This window comes from Hyaena hyaena, unplaced genomic scaffold (genome assembly GCF_003009895.1).
Source record: "Hyaena hyaena isolate Hyena2069 unplaced genomic scaffold, ASM300989v1 scaffold_339, whole genome shotgun sequence".
Taxonomy (NCBI): Eukaryota; Metazoa; Chordata; class Mammalia; order Carnivora; family Hyaenidae; genus Hyaena; species Hyaena hyaena.
In genome coordinates, this window is record NW_024080971.1 from 1334703 (window position 1) to 1349067 (window position 14365).

At 44.6% G+C, this 14365-nt stretch overlaps 1 protein-coding gene across 1 annotated transcript in view; it reads left to right on the top strand.

Moving 5' to 3' along the window:
* PTPN14 (protein tyrosine phosphatase non-receptor type 14) overlaps positions 1-14365 on the top strand; it is a 171202-nt gene that overhangs the window by 63324 nt on the left and 93513 nt on the right. The window contains exons 2-3 of the mRNA XM_039249513.1: positions 1830-2157; positions 14004-14173. Of these exons, the coding sequence (XP_039105444.1) occupies positions 1984-2157; positions 14004-14173 (344 nt within the window). The 5' untranslated portion in view covers positions 1830-1983. The remainder of the gene's footprint in view (positions 1-1829; positions 2158-14003; positions 14174-14365) is intronic.

The window sequence follows — 14365 nt, forward strand, 5'->3', positions numbered from 1 at the left end:
CTTAAGGGCTCTGTATTTGAATTCGCCTCTCCTTTTTTGCTTTTTTGGGTGGGTCCCTGCGGAGGCTTTGCTGCAGATATCAGGAGATCATCAGGTTGGTGTCCCTGAGAGGTAAACATGACAGTCTGCCAATACAAAGTGATTTAGAAATGTTAATAGGTTTTACCAAGCCGCAGTCTCTAGCATGTGTATTTTAAGCCATCATAAAGCATACCTGTCATGCTATGGAATGTGCCAGAGGGCAGGCATCAAAGACTGGCCGAGGGAGTCTGGGCAGAATGTTTTGCTCTGTTGTAGGGCTGTGCCCTGACAACCTCTGTGAGGCCCAGGGTCCCGACAGGGAGTCGTTTCTAAACATGAAAGCCATTTTATTTATTAATTCAGGAATTCCTGTAAATATTACTCATAGTCGCCCCTCTCAGTGTCAGGTGGCTCTGAGGTAACTCTGTGGATGAAAGGTGTGAAGACGGGCTGGACCTGCTCGACTTAGGGAATTGAACGCAACAATCATAGGAGCAAGGGATGGCCTTTTGAACTTAATGGAGAAGAGGGAGGTGAACAAAGAGACTGTCTGGACGTTTCTGGCTTCTTTGAAAGAGAATGATGAAGAAGGTCCAGTGAGGAACAGTAAAGCCATTTTGCTGTCGTTTTCTTTTTGGGTTCTTCATGGCAGTGCCGTCCCTTGAATTTGGCCGGCTGTTAGGGTGTAAGTACATCTCATTATTAGGAAGTTAACTTATCTGTAATTTGGTGACAAGGTCTTTTGCATCAAGCGTTTTTGTAAAAGAACAAAATGACAGAAAAAGAAAAAGGGGGGCACCTGGGTGGCTCAGTCAGTTCAGTGTCTGACTTTGGCTCAGGTCATGATCTCACAGTTCGTGGGTTCAAGACCCACGTCGGGATCTGTGCTGACAGCTAGCTCAGAGCCTGGAAACTGCTTCGGATTCTGTATATCTCTCTCTGACCCTCACCTGCTCACACTGTCTGTCTCTCTCTCTCTCAGAAATAAATAAAACATTTAAAAAAATTTTTTAAAAAGAACAAAATGACAGTAGGGCGGTTCTGCACATCTAACTGCCTATTTGGTGAAGAAAAACACAGAGTTGTGATAGTAAATGCATTTGATTCATATATTTAAAACTTCTTTAAATGTAAAACGTTGCTGACTTCCATTCAAAGTGCATTCTGTTTTCTATCATCCATTCTAAACGTGTAAAGTAGATAACAGATATTAAAAGGAAAGGCAAATGATGTTAATGTAAAGAAAGAGGCAGTGTTGCAAAGAGCGAGAAGGAACAAGATTCTAAGTTCAGGATCAGCAAGTCACTTAAATCACGGAGCCTCACTTCTTTCCTCTGTAAAATGGGGATCATAAAACCTATGCCATCGGGTTGTTAATGAGGTTGAAATCAGATGATCTTTTCAGAAGTTCAACAGTGTCCAGATTCAACCGCTACTGCTTTCTTGAGTAGAAAGGATGGTCCAGTGAAAAAAAGCATGGGAATTCAAGTCCCCATAGACATGGTTTGAATTCTGACTTTGCCATCCTCCCATCTGACTTTGCGTCTTTAATGAGTTATTTTCATCTCTCTGGCCCTCCCCATCCTCAGCCACTGAAATGTATTTCATCAGCTCCTTCTTGTAAGATCAGGTAGAGCTCATGGGCGCCACCAAGAGGCTCGGGGGCTGCAGAACTTGCTGGTCCCCGGATCTGGACATCCGTCTGTCCGTAGGGGGGCAGGGGCGTGTGCTGCCGCATGCAGGTCATAGGCCATAGCCATCTGCAGTCTCCCTTGCAGCTAATGCCCTTGCCGCTTCTCCGTTTGCAGCGATCCCCCGGAGTGCCGCACCGGGCATGGACACCTTCCTCGGCGTCTGGAGGAGCACGTGTGGCAGTGTCATCACCCGGACACGAAGCTGCTGAGGCCATCTCCAGGGCGTGGGCGCCAGGATAGGAAGGCGGCGTCCGAGGGCCACGTAGCCATGCCTTTCGGCCTGAAGCTCCGTCGGACCCGGCGCTACAACGTCCTGAGCAAGAACTGCTTTGTGACGCGGATCCGCCTGCTGGACAGCAATGTGATCGAGTGCACGCTGTCGGTGGAGAGCACCGGGCAGGAGTGCCTGGAAGCCGTGGCCCAGAGGCTAGAGCTGCGAGAGGTGATGGTGGGCGTGGGCGGGGGTCTGAGCCAGAACTCACTCTGGGGCCTGGCTCCCTGTCCCTTGGCCCCTGCTGTGCCTGCAGCCCCGGCCTCGTGTTTAAGAGGACCCTGTTGTCCTTGGCGTGGCCTTGATCTCACAGCCTCAGTGGATCAGGAAGCCCGCTCAGATGCGGCCAGGAGTCAGGACCTGTCTAGAGCTTGCAGGGTGTGGCCGCTTCCCATTGGCCCCTCTGATGAGGAGGGTTGGGGAGAGGGCGTGGCACATCCAAAGTCAGGGTCTCTCTTTAAAACCATGGACTGGGTAGCTGGGGTTTTGCAGCTGCACATCGAGGAGAAAACGCCCACAGAGGGGATGGATGCGGCTGCTTTTAGTTTTTGTGTGTTTGTGTCTATATTTTCCTCTTCAAAGAGGGGAAGAAATTGAAAAAGTATTTAAGGCCAGCGTGACCAGCGAGGCTTTTTGTGGGTGCTTATAAAATGGGTGTTTTGTTTCTTTCAAGATTCTTCATGACCCTCATTTTCTTTATGCTCTCTGAGACTACTTTGGGCTTTTAAAATTTATTTACTTATTTTAAAAAATTCCTTTTTAATGTTTATTTATTTTTGAAAAAGAGAGAGACAGATAATGAGCAGGGGAGGGGAGGGAGGAGCAGAGAGACAGAGGAAGTCACAGAATCTGAAGCAGGCTACAGGCTCCGAGCTGTCAGCACAGAGCCCGACTTGGGGGCTCAAACTCACAAATGGTGAGATCATGACCTGAGCTGAGGTCGGACACTTAACCCACGGAGCCACCCAGGCGCCCCTAGACTCCTTTCGGCTTTAAACAAAGCCAGGGTTGACCATGAAGGCAGTCATGTTATCACTCTCTAGAAGGGACTTTCCTGGGGCTGATGTCCTTTATAAGAAGCAAGTCCTGGGTCTTCCTGTCTTAATTCTTTTGTGAGAACCACGGACACGGACACACATATGCACCCTGAAAGCCCCGGGACAGAGTGGCCAGTGACTCAGGTGGCGTGATTGAATGGTTGCCACATAGCGGAAGGGACTGCAAATCCCTGAGATCTGAGGAGCAGAAAAAGCTCTGTGGTTGTCCTGGACCCTTTGACAACATTGCTACCTCAGGGTGCTGGTTTGGGAGGACGGTGCCTGCTGGAGGTGATGGTGTTTGACGTCTTCCACCTCCCTCAGGATCCACCTCCCTCCACGTGCACAAGGGAATTGGCATCGGAGAAGTTCTTCCTCTCCCCTTGGCGTCCCCCGCAGGCCCGCTGCCATATTGTGGGGGACAGTTTCACTTGAGTGCTTCTGTCTCCTGCCAGTCTTCATATTTATAGTTTGGTCTCTGTGATCAGAGCTTCCTTTGAAGTTTCTTTTCCGGTATAGGGAAAGAACTTCCTGTCCCACAGCTACATGTAGCTCGGTAGCTGGCCCAGCAGAATAAACATGCAAAGTGTTCCGCCTTGGCCGGTTCGTGGTGGGTCCCTTCTGACGTATGAGTCACACACTGGGGTATACATATTTAAAAATATGCATGTGCCTGAGCGTAAAGGAAAAACCTTAATACTGAAGATTGGTTGGTTAGAAGACTGGTCCGAATTTCTTGTGAAAATGTTAGTTTTAGATTGTTTAAAAAAGATATGCGCGGTTCCACTTCTGAGTACTCTCCATAACTCACGGTGGAGTATCTATTCTTTGCATGCACTGGGAAGGTGGTGGAGCATGTGCTGAAGGAGTTATAGGCTCAGTCCTTGGCCTCTTGGACTTGGGTTTGAATTACAATTCTGTCATCTGTTAGTTAGGTGTCCTTGGAAAAGTTACAGTGCTTCCCTGGGCCTCCGTTTTCCCACCAATAAAGTGGAAATGATGATACTCACCTTACTTATCTTATGGGACTGTTGTAAACATTAAAAAAGATACAGTGTGGAAAATGCATAGTGCTGCATCTAATATTTACAACTGTCCCAATTTGAGAGCCTTAAAATTTTTTCATTGAAGAAAATCTTGAGCACCTGCAATGTGCCAAGCACTATGTTAGGACTTGATAAATGAAGATAGAAAAGGTATGATTTTGTCTTCAAGATATGCACAGATGAGTAGGGGAATCCAGCATTTACATAAGCAGTTAGGATTGAATGAGATCCAGGGGCGCCCGGGTGGTTCAGTCGGTTAGTGTCAAACTCTTGATTTCAGCTCAGGTCATGATCTCACAGTTTGTGAGTTTGAGCACCACATCAGGCTTTGTGCTGACAGGGTGGAACCTGCTGGGGATTCTCTCTCTCTCTCTCTCTCTCTCTCTCTGCCCCTCCGCGCATGTGCACGCTCTCTCTCTCTCAGTAAATAAACTTAAAAAAAAAAAAAAAAACCAAGATTGAATGCAATCCATACTAAAATGCAATGCAGGTGCAGCCCTGAAAGGCATAGCTCTTCTTTGAGTTGTGCAGTACGCAGTCTGTGCCACTGACCGATGTGGCCCTGAGAGGGGAGAGGAAGCCTCAGGGAAGGATGAACAGAGCCTCCGCTCTCTGAGTAGAAACTTGAAGGATGCACAGGACTTCAGCAGGTGGAAAAGAAAGCAAGGCCATCCAGGGCCAGGGGAATTGGGGTTTTGAAGATCCCAGGATGAGAAAACAGGTGCCATTTCTGGGGGCTAAGAAGGCATCTCTGTGAATCCCCAGACAGAGTCTAAGGTGCACGGGGAGGCAGGTCTAGAGATGCAGATGCTAATAATTACTCTCAGCAGAGTATTGCTTCTCTCAGAGAGAGGGCAAAGGTCAAACCCGGATTAGCGCACAACTGTGTTGTCACAAAGGACAAAGCAGTGAAGTCTACATTCTGCTGTCAAGTGTCTGTTGCAACGTGATTGATCTTCTGATGTGAAGGTGGGGTTGACATTTAATGCTGGCTTTATTTTGACATGCTCTAAATGGGTGCATTCACATTAGAGCAAATCACTTTCTTTTTTTTTTGTTTAATTGTACGCTTTTGTTCTGTGACAGTTGACATTGAAGGTATGGCCTTTTGTGAAACAATACTTAGCTCCTTTCAAAGGAGAGGATGAGATCAAGCCACCTCTACTTTGTTCTTCACTGACACACACACACCTGGAGGAGGAGTGTGTTCTTTCCCCAGAAGCAGGAGGAGGAGGGGGCGGGCACACGGGCTGCTCTACTCACTTGACTTTCTTTGTATTTGGGTCATTTTCCAAGTAGAGTTGATGGAGCTTGAGAGGATCAAGTGGAAATCCATCCGAAATACAACACACTGTTGAGTCTTTATTAAGGCTTGGAAACCAGATCTGGTGGATATTTGGCTTTGCCGTTAGAAGTGTTCTGTAGTTGGGGCACCTGGGTGGCTCAGTCAGTTAAGTGTCCGACTTCTGCTTAGGTGGTGACCTCGTGGTCCATGGGTTCCAGCCCCGCGGCGGGCTCTGTGCTGACAGCTCGGAGCCTGGAGCCTGCTTCACATTCTGTGTCTCCCTCTCTGCCCCTCCCCTGCTCGTGCTCTGTCTCTCTCTCTCTGTCTCTCTCAAGAATAAACAAACATTAAAAACAAAAATTTAGAAGTGTTCTGTAGTTGTATCCTAGACTTTGTAAAAGCTTTATATTAGGAAAGGAAAATTAATTTTGATTTAATTTTTGATCTACATTAATTATAATTTGTGTTTTGCCACTTCATTTAATCATTTTAAAAATGGATTTATTTAAAAAAAATGGATTTATTTTTTAAAGCTGTCTCCGTTTCATAGCAATACTGAGTGGAAAGCAGAGTTCCACATGCCTCCTGCACCCTCCACTGCCCTCCCCTCCCCCACGCCAGAGTGGGACGGACACGAGTTCCAGTCGATGAGCCCCCACGAACACATCATCACCCTGAGCTCTCGCTTACATTAGTGGTCACTCTTGGTGTTGTATGTCCTGCAGGTTTTAACAAATGTATGATGATGACATGTATCCATATGTTTGACTTTTTGAGGCTCACATCTGGGTTTGAATGTGCCAATATCCTGCCATTTCAAATGGCATTTAGAGGGCCCAGGCCTGGTTCATAGGGTCAGCAAATACAATCAAGCCCCAGGGGACACCGAACATGAGACGGTCCCTGATCCCAGAAACCCTAGAGCTTAGAGAATAGGACAAACAAGAAACAAAGCAAAGGGAACAGCCCGTGCTGAGGTACAAGAAACAGGAAAGCACGTGGAATTTTCAGGGAAGGGCAGAGTTCACTCTGCACTGATCTGTCTGTGCGTGCGTGTGTGTGTGTGTGCGCGGGGGGTGGGGGGTACGGAGAGGTCCTGGCTGGGAGGGTAGGAGTGTATAAAGGCAAGCGGGAGTCTTCTTTTGAAGGGTGTGATGTATCTAGCCAGGGAGTTTTAACTGGGTCCTGTAGGACACTTTCTAGAATGCATCCCAAGAAGAATTAAAATAAATCGCCACCTTTTATCGCCACGTATTGTGCCAGGCACTCTCCCTATATCAGTTCATCTAATTCTCATTTCAACTCTGTGAGGGGCCTTCTCTGGCCGTATCCATGTTACAGACGGGGCCACCACGTCAGTTAAGGCAGGGCGACCTGCTGGCGGTGACTGGGCTCCCCATCCCCAGCCAGGCTGCCTCCACCCTTCGAATTCCCAGGCATGTGTAGTGGCAGAAAAGGAGTGAGGTCAAATGCTTTGGGAAATACCTCCATCAATTTTTTTTCTTTTTTTTTTTTTTTAGGTCTTAAACTCAGTGTTTCACAATTATGTTAGCATTCTGTAAAATCCTCTTTGATTGTTTGGAGAATAAAATGCTGCCATGAGATGGGGAGACATCTAAGGATTTCAAGGCAGAGTGTAATGTAAACACCTTGCATTTTAGGACAAGAAACAAATAGCAGAAAGAGAATGAGGATTGGGGTGACAGGTGCTAGCTGGGTGAACTTGACAATAATCCTGGCTACAGGAATTAAAATGAACTCCTCAGGGAAAAAATTTTTTTAATTATTTCAAGTTCAGAAAAAAATTAGGTATGAATTTCTGGCAACGGGTTTTTATTAAGGAAAAGACAATAAGATGATGAGGCTCAGAAAATTGGAATTCTAATGATATAGTTAAAACATGTTTGGATTAATGGATGTCACCCATTTCTCCAAATGAGATCTTAAGTGGAACTTCGGTATGTGAGATGCAGCTGTTGTGTTTGCAGGGGGACTGGGTATCTGCAAGCCAGTCTCCTTGTGCCCTTCCTGCCTTCCAATACAGCCTGAGATCCACTGACCTGGGATAAGAAACAGTTAAAATAATGTGTCTTGTGACCAATTCTCATATTTAAACAATAATTGCACAGAGAACCAGCAGGGTTCATGGTGATGAGAACTGCCTGAGTTTGAGTCCCTGCCTCTGCCACTTATCACCCGGCTAACCTTGAATCATTACTTAACTGCTCTGTGCCTCAGTTTCCTCATCTGTAAATGGAGATGACAAAGTAGCAACCTCCAGGAGTCGTTGGAAGGATTAAGAGAGTAAGTTTTTCTGAAGTTGCCACAGTATTACAGAGCCTGGCACGTGGAAGCACTCAATATGGCGGTCTTCTCTGGGCGATCCCACATGGGCTCTCTGGACTCTGACACACACTGTCAAAGATTGGGCTCTTACCCTTTTATAAATCTGCTGGTTTCATTTTTAGATGGCTTGAATTATTAGAAACCGTGATCATACATTGAGCCAAAAATCTTTCAATTCCTTGAATAGTTATTAAGATTGTATAGCCCAGTATGATAGCCACTGGCCACATGTGTCCATTGAATACTTGAAGTGTGGCTAGTTTAAATTGAGATTTGCAGTAACTGTAAAATACACATTGGATTTTGAAGCTCTAATAAAAAAAAGTTAAACTATCTTATCATTTTTGAATTAGTCACATGTTGAAAGCATACTATTTTGAATACACTATTTTAAATGAAATTTAAAATTAATTTCACTTTTCTGTACTTAAAACATTTTTTTAACATTTCTATTTATATTTGAGAGACAGACCACAAGCAGGGGAGGGGCGGAGAAAGAGGGAGACACAGAATCCGTAGCAGGCTCCAGGTGTGAGCTGTCAGCACAGAGCCCGAGGTGGTGTTCGAACCCATCATCTATGGGATCATGACTTGAGCCAGAGTTGTACACTCAACTGACTGAGCCACCCAGGCACCCCTCACTTCTCTGTACTTTTTAAGTGTAGCTGTTAGAAAATTTAAAGTTAAATATGTGGCTTACATTATATCTCTACTAAACAGTGCTCTTCTAAGAATGGAAAGGAGGCCATGTTAATAGTAATAATGGATATTAAGAATTTTATTGGAATATACAGAGTTCTAATAAAATGTAGAAATCTGCTAGAATTATTTTCTTTAGGGATACTCCTGACTCTACTTTTAATTAGAGAATAATGGATGGAGGAAGGATAAATAATTTCCAAAGGTACCTTCATAGTTAAACTCTATTCAGGACAGAGAATCTATTCTTGAGAATGGTGAATTCGATAACTCTTGGTCCTGTCTCAAGACTAAACTGACAGCTCTGGGTTTTAAAGGAGCCTAAAAAAAATCCCTGATCATTTCATAGGGTGGGTGATTCTCCTCAGATTTATCCCCTGGTTCCTTTGTAGATATATATTTTCGTTTTAACTCAAAGGTGATTTATGCCAAGTGATGGGCTACAGTAGAAATGTCCCACATTTTGCTATTCTCATAACAGCTAGAGTTTATAAAGATACTGAATTTTAACTAACTGATTTTATGCTAATCTTTTGGGCATTGGTAACAATGTAATGTACAATTATAAAAGTAATCGGTTAAATGGAATACTTCATTTCCTAGCCCTGTCTGATAATTGTGGAAATTGTGTTGTATTTTATCGCCTGCTTCACATGTACGTTTTTATTTGCAGAGAACTAAAATAACACTGATTAAGAATCCACTGAAGAAGACTTCCAGAGAGATCTCTGGTCTTTGAATCTTATATTGCTTTGTGTCTTTATAAAGATGATAATGCGAAATCTTACTGGCTTAATATCCGCTCTCTGAGGCAACCTGGCACCAGTGTCTAGATATAAGAGATTGTAGGTGAAATAATTTCTCCATTTTAACTTGTAAGCCTTCATCTTTTTGTATATTTTGAGTGAGCTGTACAGTCTCAGAAGGGTGATTTTTTTTTTCTTGGTTATGAGGTTTGCTTCTTGGGCTCATGTTACTGTGCAGTGTCTTTTCCTATACTTTTGTGAAAGACTGGCTAGGAAAATGAAGATGGTGCGGTTGTTAATTACAGACATGTCAGTTCCGGAAACCCCAGACCTACCCAGAGTAGAGGTTGATTACACACAAGTTGTTTTTTTACAGTCAGCCGACTGATGTATAGTGGTTTATTTTCCAAAGCTGTTGGAATGTAATAGCGTGAAGTGCTGTTTCAGAGCCTGCTTATAGTCATCTTTTGAAGTATTTTCCATGCCTCAGTGAAAGTTTTAATGCCTGTATATTTTATGTGGAGGCACACCAACTCTCCGTTTCTTAATTTACAGCTGAAGCGCTGGGTATGACAGGCAACCAATTACAGCGTGCTGTGAGATATTTTAAACTTTTGCTTCTGGATGATTAACTCTTCAAAATGCTTGAGATAAGATCATGGATTTAATCCCTGGTAATTGCCAAGACTGCATCTGTAACCCTTGCAGATAGCATGAAAGATGCGTCATTGGTCATGAAACTGGAAAAGCAAAATCCTCAAAAAAAATCTTTCCCTGTCCATAGCTCGTGTGGGGGAATCCACTGTCTCTGCAAATAAGTGAACAAACACATCAGAACACCCTCAAACTATTTTTAAAGGCCTTTATTTCTTAGAATCTTTTTCTTGGTGCTTGGATCTTATTTTGGCACTAAAATATTCACACTCAAATCTGCCACTTACAAAACCAGCATATTTTTGAGTGCGTGAATACATTTATGCTTCCCGTGTGAAAATGAAAACCTCCAAACTAAATGGACCAGGAAACTACTCTGATGAAAATGTCATGTTATTATGTCTTTCCTTACACTGTTTCTTAGCAGTACATTTTTAGTCACTAATTCACAGATTGGGGTTCCTCTCCCTTGGAACCCGTTCTTCTGTCTTCTTTGGTGTTCGTTGCAGTGAGCTCACTGCAGAATTCAAGGTAACCAGACCCATTTTCTAAAGAAAACCGCAGAAATAAAATGGGATGTATAGCTCACGCAGAGGTATTGTGAGGATTCGCCGGACCTGGCTCATGTTTGGAGCTTCAGAGATTAAACACAAGTGTTTGGGGTATGTACTTGGGCAATATGAAGGGGTCCTTTGGGCCACGGAGAGGTGGTTTCTCTTTGGAATCATCTACCACAGTCTCCTAAATCACGTGGCCCTGGCTAGCAGGGAAGCTCTTTCCGAATTCAGCAGGAGTTGAAATTGTCAAGTCGGTTATGAACCAGCCTGGTGTGATCTCAGCTGGGCCTGATGGAATTATTGGTCCCTTGGCTAATACACAGGAAGTTGATTGGCGCACTTGTTAGTTTTAAGTGAGGTTAGTTTCTGATGCTATTTCCTGAAAGGCACTGTATAAGATGTGGCAGAATAAACTCGTGCTGCATCGTAAACTTAAATAGAGCAGGCTTAGAACTTTGAGATACCGTCTTTCTTCCCTGTTGAATCATCCAGGGCAGGGATCTAGCTAGAGGAAGAATGGGGTGGGGGTGGTGGGCTCGGAATCAAGAAGGTGACTTTGGGCATCGCTTCACAAAACAGTATGGGGTTAGGGGTCTCATAAATGGACTTTCTTTCCTGCTAGATAACTCAGTTCAGCACTTTTTTTTTAATTAAATGTTTATTTGTTTTGAGAGAGAGTGCTTTTGAGCATGCACGTGAGCAGGGAAGGGGCAGAGAGGGAGAGAGAATCCCAAGCAGGGTTTGCGCTGTCAGCACAGAGCCCAATGTGGGGCCCAGTCTCACAGACCGTGAGATTATGACCTGACCTGAGCTGAAATCAAGAGTCAGAGGCTTAACCGACTGAGCCACCCAGGTGCCCCTGAATTCAGCACTTCTGAAATTGGTTCTTCTGGCCATTTTGGTAGGAACTGTATCTTCCAGGTTACCTGGCTCTCTCAGTTCTGCCTTGTGCTGGACACTCCATTTTGTGAGAAGTACTATTGTGGCAATATAGTTACTTCACTGGGTAAATGCAGGTGGCTGGCTCAAATAGTCTCTGTCCTCTGGAAAAAGCAACAACTTTTTTGGGCAAAATTGACTATAGAATGTTTATGCAGTTAATGTGGACCACTTATGATTTGAATGTTCCTAATTTGAGTGAATGTTGGTATTTGAATGAAGTATGGATCATGAAATTATGCCCTCAAATGTCAGGGCTGCTTTTAGTGAAAGTTAACAATTCATGGTTGGCCTGTTAAGCAATTGTAAAGCTTGTCCCTCCCTTTCTCCACCCAGGCTTATAAAAGGGCTTCTTTTCCAGTGAAAAATACTATTACATAGCATGTCACTGTGTGTATATATATTACCTCACTTATTATATGCAGACTTACTCCTAGCCACCCGCAATGTAGTAGCCTACCCTTATACAACACTGTGTCCATACGGAATTCACTGTAGTGTAGGACTGCCTTGGGCCCTTTTCAGAGAGCGTGTTAAGTATCCAGATTACCTCATTTTAAAGTTAGCTTAAGCCTGCATCATAGATCCTCCAGGACAGCATCAGAGCGATGTTCCAGGGTTCCCTCAACACCTGTAAGACTAAAGAAAATCTGAGGGGAGCCACTATTTTGTGATGAATTTTCTTCTTACATATTTCAGGTTTTTATGTTCTTTATGGGCCTTCCAGCTTCTACTCTTGCCTGCTTTTTCTCATTTATCTTCCAGGTGGCCTCTGTCTTCTGATTCCGTGGTTTATAGGTACACCAGGAGCGCTGATGAAAAAGATCTTTGAGGCTTGCGTGCTTTTGTTTACCGATGATGATGATGATGATTGATAATGATAGCAGCAGCAACAGAAAGCATCATTCCTGAAATAGTTACTTTACGCGTACCATGCGCACAGTGGACAGACGTGATCTCCTTGATGCCCCTCATAGCCTGTGCACGATAGCTGTAGTCATCGTCCCCGTTTTACAGAGGAGAGAGCTCTGACACTCTGAGCCTCGGGAACCTGTATAGAGTTGTTAAGACAGTGAGTGCAAGCACCGGGAGATGAATAGACTTCACAGCCTATCTTCTTCCTGTTCAGCCACATTTCATTCCCTCTATGTCATCAGTTGTTTTAGAACAACCACCTGACTCACCAAAGCTGAGAAGTGAACAAAATAGTGTCAGAATTCACTCAAGCAATTTGTCCAACTCGATGGGACTATAACCTTGGTCCTGTGTGTTGGCATTCTGTTGCTCAAGAGACGTATAGATTCCTTGTGTAAACTTGCCCTTTAAAACATCATGGAGGAGGGGAGCCTGGGTGGCTCAGTCGGTTAAGCATCTGACTTCGGCTCAGGTCATGATCTCAGGGTTTGTGGGTTCGAGCCCTGCTACGGGCTCTGTGCTGACAGCTCAGAGCTTGGGGCCTGCTTCGGATTCTGGGTCTCCCTCTCTCTCTGCCCCTCCCCTGGTCGTGCTACCTCTCTCTCAAAAATAAATAAAAACGTTTTTAAAACATCATGGAACAAAGCTGAGGAAGTCAGTGCTCCCATCTGGAAGTACATGCATTTGAAAATATCTTTGAGAGTGTTTTGGTCTGTAGTTTTAAGCAGGCAAGGACATCCTGGTTTTCTAGTGAAGTCAGAATCAAAACTTTTCATACAGATTTTGGTAGGGTTGTGGCAGGGATTTGATCTATGATACCACTGATGGAGTAGCCAGCTGGAGTGGGAACTTCGGCACAAGAATGCCTTTGGAAATTAAACATCGAAATGAAAACATTCTTTTGAAGGCAAATTTCCAGGTGTGCTGTAAACTGTTCTAAGCTATAATTGAAATATAAAAGAACATTTCAAAAGCAGTGATCTATTTTCTGGTGATTGTTGTGCTAATCCCGAAATCCTAGTGTGAATTAATATAAAGACAGGATTGGATGCATAAAAGTACCTGTTTTAATCATTTAGCACATCGTTCAAAACTAAACTGGTTGAGGCTTCAAGTGTAAGGGTGAAAATCTTGCTTTCATCTATCAAATCCCACCATAATCTGCCAAGAACAGCCACCAGGGGCTCCCGGGGCAGCTGGGAAGACATCCTTCCATTCTCAAAGCTCGATATGGGGGAGAGATTCGCGGCAGGTTCATGTATAATGAAGCGGTCGAGGCTGATGTTTTTGAAAGTACTTCATTAAAACCCCAAAGGAGTGAATCAGTTTTCCGTTCAGATCTGGTGCTGTATGGAAATACCCTGCAATGTGGAAGCTTTCATTTGGCAGACGGTTTTGTCTTAGGGGTGGAGTAGCAAGTTACTTTGCAGCAGGTGCGGGCACTGTGTTCACCTTTGCCAGCATGTCCCGTGTGAGGTCACGAGCCATTCAGGAGGTATGGGAAAGTGGCCTTGAGAGTGAAAGAAAAAAGCCAACCCTGTCTCCACCCTGCACGCACCCCTTCCCCAAACCTGGGTGCATCAGTAGCCACATGAACAAACAGCAGCAGTGGTGATGACTGTTGCATCGGATCAGCTGTGTAGATGGTGTGCATGCGGGATCTTTTGGGCCTGGCCTAAAGTTAGAAAGTAAATGCTGTATCCTCGTGTCTGAGCTCGGAAACCAAACGTGGCGTCGGGCGCCAGGGTACCCCTGATAAACATGGACTCATGCTGTTTTACTCTCTTATCTAGACACACTACTTTGGCCTCTGGTTTCTCAGCAAGAGCCAGCAAGCACGATGGGTGGAGCTGGAGAAACCTCTGAAGAAACATCTGGACAAATTTGCGAACGAGCCTCTGCTTTTCTTCGGAGTCATGTTCTATGTGCCAAATGTGTCATGGCTTCAGCAAGAGGCCACAAGGTAGGTGCATTTTTCCCTTGGTTCCGTATAAGGGCGTGGATCAGCTGCAAGGTTTCAGATGAAGTAGATGAGTTGGTTGATTTGGGGGTGTGTAGGTGGAGGTGGGTGCAGCGTTGGGGGGGGAGGGTGGAGTCATTGGGGGTTGTTTACCAGCCGCTTTGCAGCTTTAGAATTGTTGTCTGAATCTGAGGT